Genomic DNA, 16,242 nt, shown 5'->3' with positions numbered 1-16,242 from the left:
CAGGCCTTTTAGCATTTTGCTAAGACTTGAAACAAAAAATGTAAATACAAAAGAAATCAAGTTTTGTTTTGAAAGTAGATGCCTTCTAGAACTTACTGTGTATTAATAAATTGTCACTTTCATTATCTTTATTGTAACTCCATTGATGCCGTATCTTAACAGTCCACTTCTAGCCAAATAACTGTTTTGGAATAAAAACCTTGGTGGTGAGGGATTACTGCACTGTGCTGTTCTGTGTTATAGTAACATGGTAATATGCCTGTTGTGACTCAAAAGCTGTCTAGTGATCTAGAAAACAGTTCCTGAGAATATTTTAAAACTTACTACATATTTCCCCCTTGGGAATAATTATGCCAGACTGTGAGAGCAGTTGCTATTCTAGTTTTTAAAGAAATATATACATCATGGAGTTGAGCTGTTAATTTGAATTTATCACTGGGTCATACTCTCCAAGGTACAAAATTTTTCTGATTCTCCACCAAAGAATATGTTGGCTGAGGAAAGGCATCTGAAGCATAATAGTTTTATAATTGATGTATTTCCAAATGATGAAATCTTCATTGATAAGTATAACGTACTTCAGCCTCCAGGTAAAAGAAAACCACCTGAAAGCTTGCTTACTTGGAATTAAGGTAAAAACTTGACAGCTTTTCCATAGAATTACCTGTGAAGTGTAACGTCAGCGGACAGACCCAAGTTGATTGTTATCTTTTATTTTTATATGAAAAATAGATTTCAAGCAAAATTCAAAAATAACACTATAAATAAAGAGGGCCTTAAGTACATTCTTTTTGTTAATAAGATTTACCAGTTTGTAGGTTCAGATATGCAGTTAAAATCACTGGTTTTTATTAAAAAAAAAAAAAGTTACGAAGATACAAACAAAAAGGCTTAGCCGCATGGTTTAAATTCCCATATGCAACTATTCCCATATGTACTATGTACAAGTTATTTATAAAAACATTGGCATTAATGGTATAGGCAAAATAAACTACATTGAAGTTTCAGAATCTTAGTTCACTGGATCTTGATTTAAAAAAAAAACAACTGACATTCCAATGATAAAGTCAGTGAGGTAGTGGAGGTGCTTTCCTTGAATATATTTACACAAGACAGTATTCCTCATCTGGCTGAGGCATTCTTTTCCTACAATAAGACAAAAGGAAGGATAAATCAAATTTTTGAAACAGTAAAAACAGTCTTACTAAGTGATGGCATGATGGCTTATAGGTAAATTACATATTTTGAGTACCTCTTTGTAAAAATGTCTTAAGATGAACCAGTGTACAAAATTCTGAGAGAAAAAGTTATTCTTAAAACTGCTAAAATTCAAGATCCTCCAATTAAAAGTTCTAGTTTAAAAAAAAAAAAATCTGTAACATCTACCCAGTGAGGAGGGATGGCATCAGTGCCAGTAACTGTCTAGTGGTTCTGATGGACCTTGTAGAACTTGTTGGAAGGAGCTCTCAGCCTTTTGGCTAAGATCAAGTGTAGTATCTATTCTTACCAGAAAAGAAGGGAAATAAAGTGTTAGGCTCAGAAGCCAGCCCCCTAACTTTTAACTAGTTCAGGCTTTTATCCCACATAGGCCTAGATTACAACCCCAGACTTCTAAATAATTCTACCAATCTCACCTCTACCCATTGTGCGTTGGTTGCCTTTAAAGCACCTAAATAAATCTGGCTGCCACCTTGAGCTGGTAATTGAACCTGGCTCTTAAGCCCTTGTGTACTCTTCTCCCACGACTCTGGGCTGTCTTATCCCTAAAGCTTCCCTATTCAATGCCCAGTGCCTCTCACACTCTTCCTCGAACCCTGCCCTGAGGCCCATGATGATTTTGGCCTTTACCTGACTGCGTCCCACCACAGACGGTGTTAAGATAATCATATTCAGATGGCCCTGCTGCTATTAATTAGCTGTGTGACCAAGGTGAGTCGCTTGCCCACCTTGGGCATATTAAAGAGGCAACAGTTCTTGAAAGCTCCTTGTGGCTCCACCATTAAAATATACTGCTCTGTGGTAAAGAGAGATTAGCCCATAAGTCCTACTGTTGTCCTTTGCTATGTCCTTGACCAAATCATTTATCATTTTGTACAGATTACTTACCTATATAAAGGGATAATTCCTACCTCCAAGGATGTAAAAATTAGACAATGTATATAAAGTTTTTTATGTGCACACAATAGGCACTCGAAAATGGAAGCTGTTACCTATCTCTGACAGTTACGTGTGCTACTACTTACCAGTTCCATGAACATATTTCATGTTCCTCTTAAATGCTTATTAACCTTATCTAAGCTCACACAGAAAACCTTTGTGAAATTCAGGGTTTTTATAGACCCTAGGTTAAGAGGTCTGAATTCCAACTTCTTAAATGTAAGTTACAAAATGCAGGGAGACAGACTAAACTAGGACTCATACTGGCCTCATAGGTCTAAGCTCTTTATATTGACAGAGTAGGAAATAAAGAAATCCAGAAGTGGAGGACATGAATAGAATTAACTCTATCCCTGCCAGGTCATCTAATCTGCAGTTGTAGTCTGTTTCCTAAGCCATCAGCTTATCCACCTCTACCAAGTCTTTGCTAAAACAAGTGTGGTGTTGTGTGCCTGTAGTCCCAGCTACATGGGAGGCTGAGGTGGGAGGATCGCTTGAGCCTGGGAGGTCAAGGCTGCAGTGGGCTGTGACAGTACCAAGCAAGACCTTGTCTCAAAAAAACAAACAACAACAAAAACAACCCCAGGCTATTGTTTTGTTTTTAAAAACAGCTGCTGTTTACCTGATTTTGTCCAAGTTGAGAGTCCTCTGTGAGGGAAGACTCCAGCTGAGACAGACTGGGTGACGATGCTGAATCTGCAGAGGTGCTAGTGACCAGTTCCCCTAAAGCATCTACTTGTCTTCTCAAACTGTGTAAAGTGCCCTCTGTCTGCCGCTTTCCTTTAATTAATACTTCTGCTTGCTTGGACATACAGTGTCGGAGTTGGGCCTGAAAAGTGTTACAAGACTTAGGGTTTGACACAGAAGAAATGCACCAGAACTACAGCTCAGCTTCCTCACGTACACTTGACAGGCAAATCTGGCTAACAGGAATGGTTGTCGAAAATGTTCATCTTTAAAAAGAATCGTAGGAGGTGCCAGGTAGATACTTAGTGAGCATAAACCTTTACTTTTCTGTGTTGTCATTAACTGGGCCTTTCACTTGGCCCATTTTTTCCATGCTAGCAGTGCTTAGGATTTCTGTATCCCTTGCTTCTCCATTAAATTATTGCCTCATCTCTTTTTTCCTTCTCTGTTATGACTGAGATCAGTTAGTTTATACTTGACACCTGGAGTGTCTCCTGATTATGTATTTTTTTTTTCTAAGCCTTAGTTTCTTGTCTGTAAACTCACTAGGTATTTAATCCTCAACTTCATACTACTTTTTGGCTTTTGCCCCTGCTATAATCAAATTCTCTCAAAGTCTATAGCAGCGCTGTCCAACAGAACTTTCTGCAATGGTGGGAATGTTCTACCTCTGGCTATCAATATAGAAGCCACTAGACACATGAGGCTATTAAGCACTTGAAATGTGGCAAATGAATAACTTAATTTTTAACTTAATTATAATTTATTAAAATTTAAATAACCACACATGGCTGGAGACTATTGTTGGACATCACAGGGCTCCACTCAATACTATAGCACTGCACTCTCTCATCCCATGCTTTCTACATAGCCATTCCCCCCAAATAAATGTAACCTCCCATCTATACTTTTAACTCTCACATCTTTAGGTCAACACTGATCAGTAATCCTAGACTCCTATTTTTGGCTGCCTACAGACAGACATCCTTCCCTGGATATCTCACAAGGCCTTCAAAGTCAACATGTTCGGAGCCAAACATGTCAGTTAAGCCAAATTCCTTAACTGACATTCAGCCTACTTTTCCAGTATCCCAAATCTTTCCTGCCACCACTGGCCTGTGATAACCTTATAGTTCATCACTGTGTTTCTACTTCCTGTCCCAAATACTTAGATTCTATCAGTTCTAGCTGAGGTAAAGCAGCATTACATAGGTTAAAGAACACTAGAGTCGACACAAGTCATTGCTTTGAACACTGACTGCCGTTTACTGTGTGACACCAACTCCTCAGAGCTTCAGACATGCCATCCCTGACACTGCCGGCAGTGCTGCAACAGCATGGATGTGAAAGCATCAGGTAAATGTAACTTTCCCCTCCACTCCCCAATGTGCCCAGTATCTCATACTGGTTTTTTGTTTGTTTTAAAGGGCAACCTTGAGTCGGTCTTCCCGGTGACGCAGTTTCTCCCGGAGTGCTTCTCCACGCCAGTGCTCATCCTTTCTCAGAGGGAAAATGGAGATATCAGATACCACTGCTGCTACAAGTGGAAGCCAACCAGCCTTTCCCTCCCCTACCCCAGCACCCCCACATCTGTGTTTTAGCTTGGCTGGGGGAGGTGGTCAATCCTATGAACCCAGAGAATAGCAGGATAAACCCTTACCATTATGTGAACTTGTGAAAAGTTCAGTTTTTCTTCAAAAGGTCCCTCATTTATGGTAAATGGAAAGTTCTCTTTCAAGCTTTCCAATTCTCCTTCTAGGTTTTCATTTCTTTCCAAAATAGCTTCTAGATCTGCTGGTAGTTCTGGAAGAAACTGATTGAGATTCTTCAGGCTGGTTCTGATTTCATCCTTCACCTCAGATTTAAGTGTCCTCATTGCATCACTGATTTCCATTTGTCTTCTCTCCAAATCTTTTTGGTTTGCCATCTAAACAGTGAGTTGGTGTCAAATATCATTGTATAAAATTTCAGACTTACTTGGAATTGAGCTGAATGATGTGCCACGTATTTAAAGATCTATAAATATCAACTACTATAATTACTAGAACTGTAAAAACTTGTGATTTTTCAGATACTCAAGAATCTACAAGCTACTGAATAAATTATTTTATTGGCATTTTCACTGGAACAACTTTCATTTAGAAAAGGCATGTGCATAAAGTTCCTTGAAGACAATCTCTTTGGAGTCAGACAAAGCTAGTTACCAGTCTCATTTCCAGTATTACCAGTATGACTTAGGGCAAGTTGGCTAACATCTGATCCTCCATGACCTCATTTATACAAGGAGATAAATACCTTCTGCTCAGAAATGTGAAAACTAAGTGAGAATTTACATGAAGTACCTCAGTGGCACCCAACTGGCAACTAGAGTAAGCCACAAATGAGAAAAGGGCCATTTATTGAAATAAGTCATAAGTGATCTGGATTATAAATGCTAATGCTGGAATTTTATAAGTGAAGAATCTGGTGGCTTGAGCAATATACATTTTTTTTTTTTTTAAAGACAGGGTCTTGCTCTGTCACCCAGGCTGGAGTGCAGTGGCACAATCTTGGCTCACGGCAGTCTCAACCTCCCAGACTCAAGCAGTCCTCCCACCTCAGCCTCCTGAGTAGCTGGGACTACAGGTATATGCCACCACACCTAGCTACTTTTTGTATTTTTAGTAGAGACGAGGTCTTGGCATGTTGCCCAGGCTGGTCTTGAACTCCTGAGCTCAAGTGATTCACCCACCGTGGCCTCCTAAAGTGTTGGGATTACAGGAATGCACCACCACACCCAGCCTAGAGGTTTCTTAAAGTGCTACCAATTGCATTTGATGCCTGAGACTACTCTATGTGGCTCTACCCCATATACAGCTTAGTGAAAATGAGATTTATACCTACTGCTAATTGCCTTACCAAATTTGCAAAGGCAAAATCACTAAGGGCTTGTGGTCTTTAAATAATTGTTTTTAGTTATTTTTTCTTGAATCAAATGGTAGGTATATGTGGGGCGTCAGGGGATTGGAAGCACAGATGAAACTAGAATGGCCACGTGGGGTCATCCAAAGGACTAAGTATAGCAGGGCCAAATAAGTGGCTACAGCAGCCCCTGCTAGAGTTCAGGGATGGCCCAGATGCTCTAAAGGACACCAGCGACATCAAGGATTAGAGACTCTACCAGTCCAGGCATGAGCTGATTTAATACTCTCTGCCTGGCTACATTATGTGATATCAAAGGTTTCCCCCTGGACCATCTTTTCTTGCTCAAGGGGTAGGGGAGGTTTTGGCTCCTATAGACTTGTTTATGGCATAAAATCTAACATTTCAACGTAGTTCTTTGGGACATGAAATATGATGCTCAAGAATTACCTTTTTTCCTTGAAAAACTAACATTTTAAGAGCTTGTCAAATTTAAGAGAATTTTGAAAGTATATTTTTAACAAATAGTGGAGGTGCATTTCTAAATTTTAAGGCTAAAAAACCAGATTTGACTTAAAGAACATTCTTATAATCAGTTTTTCTATACTACTATAGAAGGGATATTAAAAACAATACAATCTGCCTGAGCCCAGTGAGTCCTCTCCCCCGAGGCTGGCCAGCTGGGCTTCCTGGGCACACACCTGTTTCTTGAGCTCCGTGTACTCATACTGCATCTGGTTGAGCTCCTTCATCAGGCGCCTGGCCCGCTCATGGTTGTCCTGGGCTACCAGTTCAATTGTTGCCATTTCCTTTTGCATGCAGCTGTTCTCCTGTTTTTGCTCCTAGCACAGGAGGAAAAAAATAACTCTGCAATCCAACAAGTGGAGGTGTGGTTTGCTGGCTTACACACTCACTAGCTCTATAACTTCATTCCCCATCTGGGCCTCAGCTTCTCTAGCTGTCAAATAGGGAAAATTCTATCTTCCTTTCATGGGCAGATCAAATACAGCTGGGAGTATATACACGTCAGAGTCTGTTAGCATCACCTTTGATAATAAGCTACTAACCCTTTCTGAGTCTTCATTAATTGTCTGTAAAATGAGAATAATAATAGCTATCATCACAGGGTTACTGGTAGGGTTAAATCTGAGACATCTATATTCCATCTGTATGATGATCTGGCCTATCACTATTTAGAAGTGTATCCCCTTTGAGAGACACACATGGTTTAAAAGTTCCTTTCATAGAACAGGGCTCCACTAATCCCTCCAGAGGGTACTGGAAAAATCCACACCCTTGACAGTTCCATTGCTGCTCAGCTGCCTCCATCCACAATAAATTATTCTGACCTATCTGAGTGTCACTTCCCAAATTTATTTCAAGGATGAAAGCATGGTAGATTGAGCTTCCTGGTTTTAGGATAATGATTAAAGCTAATGTTGGCCAAAAAGGGCAGGATGAGAAAAATTTGTAAGCACTGACTACAGCAGTGTAATAAAACTGGCTGGGCACGGTGGCTCACGCCTATAATCCCAGCACTTTGGGAGGCCAAGGCGTATGGATCATAAGGTCAGGAGTGCGAGACCAGCCTGGCCAACATGGTGAACCCCACTCTATTAAAAATACAAAAATTAGCCAGGCGTGGTGGCATGTGCCTGTAATTCCAGATACTCAGGAGACAGGATAATTGCTTGAACCTGGGAGGTGGAAGTTGCAGTGAACTGAGATCATGCCACTGCACTCCAGACTGGGTGACAGAGCAAGACTCTGTCTTGAAAATAAAAATAAAAATAAACCGTCTATGGGCCAGGCGCAATAGCTCACTCCTGTAATCCCAGCACCTTGGGAGGCTGAGGCAGGTGGATCACCTGAGGTCAGGAGTTCAGGACCAGCCTGGTCAACCTGGTGAAGCCCCATCTCTACTAAAAATATAAAAATTAGTTGGGCGTGGTGGCGCACACCTGTAGTTCCAGCTACTCAGGAGGCTGAGGCATGAGAATCGCTTGAACCCGGGAGGCGGAGGCTGCAGTGAGCTGAGATCGTGCCACTGCACCCTAGCCTGGGAGACAGAGCAAGATGCCATCTAAAAAAAAAACCGTCTAGAGAAGGCTTCTTCAACACCCCCTCCACCCGCCAGTGGAGGTGTAAACTGAGGCTCACTGGCAGAACGTGCTCTCTACTTTGTGCTGATAATGGCTGTTCACATGACAGTCTCCCCAGCCAGCCAGAGCTCCTTTGAGGCTGCACCCCTGTCCCAGGTAAAACTTACCATCAGCTTCAAGGACAAATGATGCATAAATACACCAATAACAACAGTTGGGTTCAGGACTGTGTTGATGGGTAATTTATTTTCTCTATGTTGAAGTGGTGTGGCAGTTTAAAATTTTAAATGTATCATTTGCTCACAAACTGCCACGGCAGCAGGTACTCACAAGAAGGTTTTTCTCCAGCTGGCTCCGCTGGATCTTAAGTGCTTCCTTCAGGCTGGCCACCTGCTTCTCAGCTTTCTTTCTTTCTGTCAAGAACTGGTTCCGCAGGAGGCTGAAGTCTGCCCTCATAGAGTCTGCCTCTTTCTGGAGGGCCAACAGCTCACCTGACTTCTCCACCAATTGCTGCTCCCTTTCTGAAAGCTGCCGTTCTGAAATGAGCATTTGCAGTCGGTTTAGCTAAAGAGCCCGAGCCAACTGTGGGCAGAGCTCCCCTTCCCTTGTGGCAGATGCATAATGGTGATATGCGACCCATGCAGGTGCTTTCCTCCATTACAAAGTCTTACAAGCCTACCCTGACCCACACTTCAAAGGCCCAGAAAAAGACCCAGATAAGGGTGCCTTTTGAAGTAATTGGTTCCTGGAGAGACTGATCCCAGAGTGACAGACAGCTACTATCTTCTCTTTCAACTCTTTGAGACCAGTGAGAGGAAACCCAGCACCAATCCTGAAGTGTGTGGAACAGATGAAATGTTTTTTATAAACACTGATTTTCATAAAGGGAGACACAGCAGTACAACATCCTTCTACAGGAAGCAGTGCAGTGGAAAGTGCACATGATTTGGAGCTGCCTCCTACACTGGCATGAGCCCCATTTTATAATGAGGAATACATTTCCTGATGTTCAGTTAGAATCATGTATGCAAACGCTTGGTACATAGTGAGTACTCGACAGAGAATGCTTACAAAATAAAAGTGACATTTAAAAGATATTTTTCTTATCACCCAGATTTTACTTTTCAACAACTCTGGCATGATCAGAATTGGACATATTTTTTTTAAGTTTCATTTTAATAATGAAATGATTGGGTCTGCATATATCAAGAGTTCCCAGGGAAAAAGGAATAATAACCCTTTTAGATCCCCAAGCCCACAACATTTTCCAAGCATTATTAAACCCTGGAGCCTAAGAAAGAGAAAAACCATTTACTGATGTGAGAACAATCATTTACCCTGGATTCCCATGTCAACTTCATTTATATATGGTTCAAGAGAGAACAAACTGACTTAAAAGCAAACACCTGTATTCCGGTACCATTCACTAGGCCAAATCTGGACAGAAGAACTGTTAATATGATTTTTTTTTGACACTTGAGATGAAGGAGATCATTATTCCCAAAGCTCAAAGGTAATATCCTTTAAGAGTATCTTTTGGCAGTTATTCACTTGAATGTTCCACTTTCTTGAGATGGCATTCTCAAAGGAGACAATACGAGCAAGGAAGGACTTTCTGGTCAGTCTCAGGATCACATCTCTTCTCTGAACCTGCTTCCTCATCTTTCACAGGGCTGTCATACCTCCTGCTTTAACTTCTCCTGCTTCCTCACCTGGCTCTGGCTGGGGTCTGGATATCTTTAAATACTTTTGCAAGACAACCAGCAGAGCCAACCCATACCCCATCTCCCAGTGAGAAGTTCCAGAATACATACTAGTTTGGGAGAGCGTCTTCTCCAGGCTCTCACCCCACCTCTCCTCTTCCTGCAGAATCCTAACACGCTCTTCAGCCGCCAGCACCTTTGAGAGCACTTGGTCCAGTTTGCTTTTCTGGTCTGTTAATTCCTTTTCCAGCTGGTGCTGTTGCTCCTTCAGTGTCACTTTGCTGGTTTCTAATTTGCTTTCTTCACTTTCTCTCTCTTTCTGGAGTCTCTGAAATATCTTAATAAAGAGTAATCTTGATTAGTCATAAAACAACAGATAGTATCCCAGAGAACCTGCATGGACATGAGACAGATTCCAAGTTCAAAAGAAAGTAGAAGACAGCCCACAGGGACAACTCCATTACAGAGGTGATCAAGAGGGCTTGGGAAGCTGTCTGGCCAGCATGTGAGGAGGGGATTAAAGCAGCAAATGGCACATGGCCATTAAGTATCTTTACAGGACCAATGTTCTATGATCATTAAAGGTCTCTAAGTCACATAGTTGGTGTAAACGCCACCCATGGCTACACAGGGCGGTTAAGCGACACACAGTCCCATGGGGGATATTTCTCAGCAGCTTTCTGCCAGGGGAAAACTAGGCTCACATGAGCCACAAAATGCTTCTTTTATATAAAGTCATAAATGTGTAGTACCATTTCTTGTTGGACTAGTTTGAGCTTGTTTTCTTCAATCTCACTCTGAAGCACTTGAAGTTGTTGTTGTTTTGTCTCCTCTTCTTTCTGACAGTCTTCAAACCTATTTGCCCATTCACTGATGTCCTTTTGGAGTCGGGTCTGCTCACTAAGCAATACATCCTGATGCTTGGTGGTGTGAAGCAGGTCCTTTAGGTGAAAGAACAAGTGGAAACTACTAATAAAGCCATCTTTACTAGAGGTGGCCAGGTGCCAATCCAGTATCTACTAAGTCTGACAGAATGAGAGGCATAAAAGTTTATTTCCTTTATTATCTTAATAAACTTATAGGTACAAGAGAATTTAGATGTCTAATCCAACTTTTATTTTATTTATTTATTTATTTATTTATTTATTTATTTGACAGTCTTGCTCTGTTGCCAAGGCTGGAGTGCAGTGGCATGATCTTGGCTCACCGTGACCTCCACCTCCCAGGTTCAAGCAATCCTCCCATCTCAGCCTCTTGAGTAGTTGGGACTACAGGCACATGCCACCACGCCCAGCTAACTTTTTGTCTTTTTAGTAGAAATGGGGTTTCACCATGTTGGCCAGGTTGATCTCGAACTCCTGGCCTCAAGTGATCCACCTGCCTTGGCCTCCCAAAGTGCTGGGATTACAGGCGTGAGCCACCATACCCAGCCTGTGTCTAATGTAACTTTTTTTTTTTTTTTCCTGAGACAGAGCTTCGCTCTTATTGCCCAGGCGGGAGTGCAATGATGCAATGCCGGCTCACGGCAACCTCCAGGTCTCGGGTTCCAGTGACTCTCCTGCCTCAGCCTCCCGAGTAGCTGGCATTACAGGCATGCGCCACCTTTTTAGTAGAGATGGGGTTTCTCCATGTTGGTCAGGCTAGTCTTGAACTCCCGACTTCAGGTGATCTGCCCGCCTCAGCCTCCCAAAGTGCTGGGATTACAGGTGCAAGCCACCGCACCTGGCATAACTCTTAATTTACATAATAGAAACTAAGGTCTAGGACTCGCCTGAAGTGCTCTGAATTACAGCACTAGTCTCACAGGACAACACTGAATTCCCTTTAAGAAAATCATTAGAAGTATAAGGGTCAAAAATCTGCTATATTCAGTATCTGACAAGATAGAGGCCCAGATTTGACGGTTACTCTATGGCTCAAGGAGTAATCAAATCTAAGCCCAGCCTTTAAAGTCCTCATCTGTGCCATGGATTAGAGATGACCCATCTGGTCCCTGAAGCCCCAAGAAGGGCTGCTGAGAGACTGCTGCTGGGCTCTGGTCTAGCCACCACCCTACTTACTAGCTTTGAGTAAAACTTTGTTTGTATCAAGAGTTCTAAGGCTAAAATAAATTAGCAAACCACTGCTCTCCACCAAAACTTTTATTTATGTGACAGTTATGTTATATAAATGGCCCTGGAGTATCTGCTGTTGTGAAGAGGAACCAGCCTACTTGATTTCTTTGTTATTTAAACCAATTGTCTGCATACCCTCAGTATTCTACTAGAATATTACATTTGTTAACCTTACCTGTTTTGCTAGGTTCAAATGGTCTTGGACATTAGCTAGTTCCTCCTGCAGTGAGTTTACTGCTTCTTGTTTTTCTACAGAAATGACATTCTCATGAAATAAGAAATACATACATACATACAGATTCCCATTAGCATTCCCAAAAAGCAGAGAAGTTATTTTACGCTTACTTCTGTTACATGTATGACTATGCCATACTATCTCATTAAAGGCCAAAAGAGAGTTATATGCACAATCCACATTTGGCCTTGGAGCTCAGGTTTTTAAAGATTTTCATGTTCAAAATCTCACAACGAAAAAATTACAGATAATGTTAGGTGCATAGTTTAAAAACAGCTACCTTCTGCATTGCTGGTAGAAATAGAAACTTAACCTTTCAGGAAGGCAATTTGGGAATAAATTTTATATCTATACTGGCTTTGTCAATTACTAGCTGTGTGACCTCTAGCAAATCACTTCTCATTTAAGCAGTCACAAGAAAACTAAGCTTCGGTTTCCTTATTTACAAATGAGTAAAATAACTTTTATCTCATAAAAATGTTATGAGGATTAAATGAGAAAACGAAATATCAAGGACATAAAAAATGTTCAACAAGTATATTATTAGATAGAATAACTCAGCAATTTCTTTAAAAATTATCATATTTATAAACATTTGATAATTTTAAAATCTTCATTATTTACATCTTTGCTTTTCAAACTAGACACACACCCCTAGGAAAAATCTGGAAGGATATTCACCAAACTGTTACTAGGAATCTATGAGGAGTGAGGTAAACAGCAATTTTTATTTCTTTTTACTATGTTTTAAAATTGTTCTCTAAGGAAGATGAATTAGGTGTTGTTTTTTTTTAACTGACTTTGAGATAAAATGCACATATTATGTCCTATTTAAAGTGTGTAATTCAAAGTCTTTTAGTATTTTCCGAGTTGTGCAACCATTACCACAATCTAATTTTAGAAAGAAACTCCATGCTCCTTAGCAGGAATTACTTCTGCCATAAGAAAAATCAAACAAAGAAACTAACAAAGGGCAAGGAAATCACACTTTCACTGTTCTGCTGCCTTATACCTTGGAGCTGCTGTTGTATTGCTGAAATGTCGTTATGCAGTGACAACTTGTCTCTGTTTAGTTGGTCTAGTTCCTGATGCAGTTTTCTGACATTCAATTCCAACTTTTCTAAGTTTGATTGCTCCATTTTGCTATTTTCTTCTGCTGCTGCTAAAACCCTACCACAGAGAATAAGTAAGACTGTCAAATATAAAATATTCAAGCACACACAGGAGATGACTGAGGAACAGTGTTATCCTTTCACAACATACAGTTATGGAAAGTATAAAAGATTATAAATCTTCACGAAATTTAAGACAACTCATTTTCAAAATCTTATCAGCTTTCTAAGTGGAGACTTTTTTCAAATGACTCATTAAATTGAAGTTTTATAAAAATCATAGATTAAAAACATGGATAACATTCAGAATTCCAAAAATCTGATAAAAATGGAGCTGTGACAATAAAAAAAGTAGAAAACGATTGTATGTACAGTAGGATCTGTTCATATAGCAGACATGCATGAGCATGTATTGTAGTATATAAAGGGAGTCATACAGTATGAACTTGCTTTTGGTCTGGCTTCTTTCACACAGCGTAGTTACTTTGAGATTCATCCATGTTGTGTGTATCAATACTTCATTCCCTTCTTATTGCTGAGTAGTATTCTACAGTGTGGATATACCACAATTTGTTTCTATTTACCAGGTGATAGACATTTGGGTCATTTCTAGTCTTTGGCTATTACAAATAAGGCTGTCATGAACATTAGTATATACACTGTGTAGAAATATGCTTTCATTTCTCTTGAATAAATATAATACCTAGGAGTGGAATGGCTAGATCTTCCGGTAGTGTATGTTTGATTTTTAAGTAACTGTTAAACTGTCTTCCAAAGTTAAACAGTTACTTAATACCATTTTACATGCCCCTCAATCATATATGAAAGTTCCGGCCGGATGCGGTGGCTCACGCCTGTAATCCCAGCACTTTGGGAGGCCGAGGCGGGCGGATCACGAGGTCAGGAGATCAGGAGATCGTCACCATCCTGGCTAACACAGTGAAACCCCGTCTCTACTAAAAATACAAAAAATTAGCCGGGCGTGGTAACGGGTGCCTGTAGTCCCACCTACTCTGGAAGTGGAGGCAGGAGAATGGCGTGAACCCGGCAGGCGGAGCTTGCAGTGAGCCACTGCACTCCAGCCTGGGTGACAGAGACTCCCGTCTCAAGAAAAAAAAGAAAGTTCCTGGTTAATACTAACATTTGGTATGGCTGTTGTTCTAATAGGTGTGTAGTGATATCTCGCTGTGGTTTTAATTTGCATTTCCCTAATGATTAATGATCCTGCGTATCTTTTCATGTGCTTATTTGCCATCCATTTATCTTCTGTAATGAAATGTCTGTTCAAATCTTTTGCCCATTTAAATAATTGGGTTATTTTCTTATTGAGTTTTGAGAGTTCTTTATATATGTATTCTGAACACAAGTCCTTTATCAGATACATGGGTTGCAAATATTTTTTCCCAACCTGTGACGTATCTTTTCATTACCTTAACAGTGTCTTTTGAGGAGCAGATGTTTTAAATTTTGAAGTCTAACTGTATCAATTTATTATTTTATGGATCATGCTTTTGGTGTCATATCAAGAATTTGTGCCCACTCTAAGGTCACAAAAGTTTTCTACTATGTTTTATGTTTTCTTCTAGAAGTTTTATATTTAGGTTTTACATATATGATTATGGTCCTATATATAAACATAAAAATAAATATGTATATATATACATATTTTTTGAGACAGGGTCTCACTCTGTCATCCTGGCTGGAGTGCAGTGGTATCATCATGGCTCACTGTAGCCTCGACTTCCCAGGCTCAAACAATTCTCCCACCTCAGCTTCCCAACCTGGCTATTTTTCTTTTTTTTTTTTTTTCTTTTTTGCAGACACAAGGTCTTTCTAATTGTGTAGGCTGGTCTCAAACTCCTGGGCTCAAGTGAACCTCCTGCCTCAGCCTCCCAAAATGCTGGGATTACTGGCATAAGCCACCGTGCCTGGCCTCATTTTAAATTAATATTTATATATTATACAGAGTGAGGTATGAATTGAGGTTCTTTTTTTGGTTTTGTATATCCAATTGTTTCAGCAACATTTTCTAAAAGACCATCTTTTCTCTTCTGAAAAAGATGCCTTTGTATCTTCATCAAAATCAGTTGTTTACATATATGTCAGTTTATTTCTAGACTTTCTATTCTATTCCATTGATCTATGTGTTCATCTTTATACTAATACCACAGTGTTTTGATTACTACAGGTTTATAAAAGTGTTGCAATCAGGTAGTGTTAGTCCTAAATTTTTGTTCTACTTTCTAAAAGTCGTTTTGGTGTCATACCTAAAAAACTGTATAAATTCTATTGTAGGTCTTAGAATAATTCAATTCTAGGTTCATATAATTTCAGAACCAGCTTGTCAATTTCCACAAGAAAAGGCTACTGAGATTTTAATTGTAACTGTTTTGAATCTAGAGATCAATTTGAAGAGAACTAAATCTTTATTTTACTTAAAAAAAGCACAACAGATTTTTTAAAAATGCTTTTGAGGAAAAAAAAAAAGCTAGAAGGAAATTCACCAAACAATGCAACTGGCAAAATGTATTTATGATACCAAGTTTGTGGTGTATTTTATCCTTTTCTCTATGTTCCAAATTTTTTATAGCATGTTTATAATGTCTTGGCCTGAAGAAGTGATCCTGCAAGCTTATTTGTTCTTGCTCTCACCTTTTGGTTTGTGCCAACTTTTTTTCCCAAATGTCACATTTCTCTTGGAGATCTTCCTTTTCTTTGCTCAAACACTCAACACACGATTGTAAAGCTCGGGACTCAGCAGTCATTCGTTCTATTTCTCGTTTATTCCTCTCAAGGAGCTGCTTCTGCCACTCTATTTCCCCTTTCTGCTGCTGGGCTATCTGCTGCAAATTCTCTAACTCCAGTTTCTCCTAAATCAGATAAAAGAGGACTCAAACATCCTACATGAGAAAGACCTCAGTTTCTTAAGGGTACAATGGCTTTGTTCATTACCTCTAGTACTGCCACCTGAGTCTTCTCTAATTCAGATACCTTTTGGTCATGTTGTAGCTTCAAACCTTGTAGCTCATTGTTTTCAAGTTGCAACATGTCCAGAATATTCTTTAGTTCTAAAGGATAGAAACAAAGCATGGTCCATGATATTAAATGAACTTGGAAAACATTTACAAAATGAAACAGAAAACAATGCTATTGACTACTACAAGATAATTTTTAAAATTCTGTTGCGCTGAATTAATGGTGCTAATTTTATTCTTAATAAAAAATTCTCTA

The 16,242-nt window shown here is 39.9% G+C and overlaps 1 protein-coding gene across 7 annotated transcripts in view; it reads right to left on the bottom strand.

The window, feature by feature from the left end:
- Positions 1-697: 697 nt before the first annotated feature.
- LOC105487153 (centriolin) overlaps positions 698-16,242 on the bottom strand; it is a 96,167-nt gene continuing 80,622 nt past the window's right edge. For 6 of the 7 annotated variants that reach the window (XM_011750473.3, XM_011750477.3, XM_011750481.3 and 3 more), the window contains 12 exons: positions 15,964-16,079; positions 15,664-15,881; positions 12,912-13,069; positions 11,840-11,913; positions 10,303-10,491; positions 9,662-9,887; positions 8,178-8,383; positions 6,447-6,587; positions 4,505-4,771; positions 4,278-4,340; positions 2,780-2,986; positions 698-1,146 (listed from right to left, as the gene is read on the bottom strand). In XM_011750473.3, the coding sequence (XP_011748775.2) occupies positions 1,123-1,146; positions 2,780-2,986; positions 4,278-4,340; positions 4,505-4,771; positions 6,447-6,587; positions 8,178-8,383; positions 9,662-9,887; positions 10,303-10,491; positions 11,840-11,913; positions 12,912-13,069; positions 15,664-15,881; positions 15,964-16,079 (1,889 nt within the window). In that variant the 3' untranslated portion in view covers positions 698-1,122. The remainder of the gene's footprint in view (positions 1,147-2,779; positions 2,987-4,277; positions 4,341-4,504; positions 4,772-6,446; positions 6,588-8,177; positions 8,384-9,661; positions 9,888-10,302; positions 10,492-11,839; positions 11,914-12,911; positions 13,070-15,663; positions 15,882-15,963; positions 16,080-16,242) is intronic. The other variant, XM_011750480.3, reaches the window with a different exon arrangement.

The sequence above is a fragment of the Macaca nemestrina genome, chromosome 14 (assembly GCF_043159975.1).
Source record: "Macaca nemestrina isolate mMacNem1 chromosome 14, mMacNem.hap1, whole genome shotgun sequence".
Lineage (NCBI taxonomy): Eukaryota > Metazoa > Chordata > Mammalia > Primates > Cercopithecidae > Macaca > Macaca nemestrina.
This window is presented reverse-complemented; position numbering and strand designations above follow the sequence as displayed.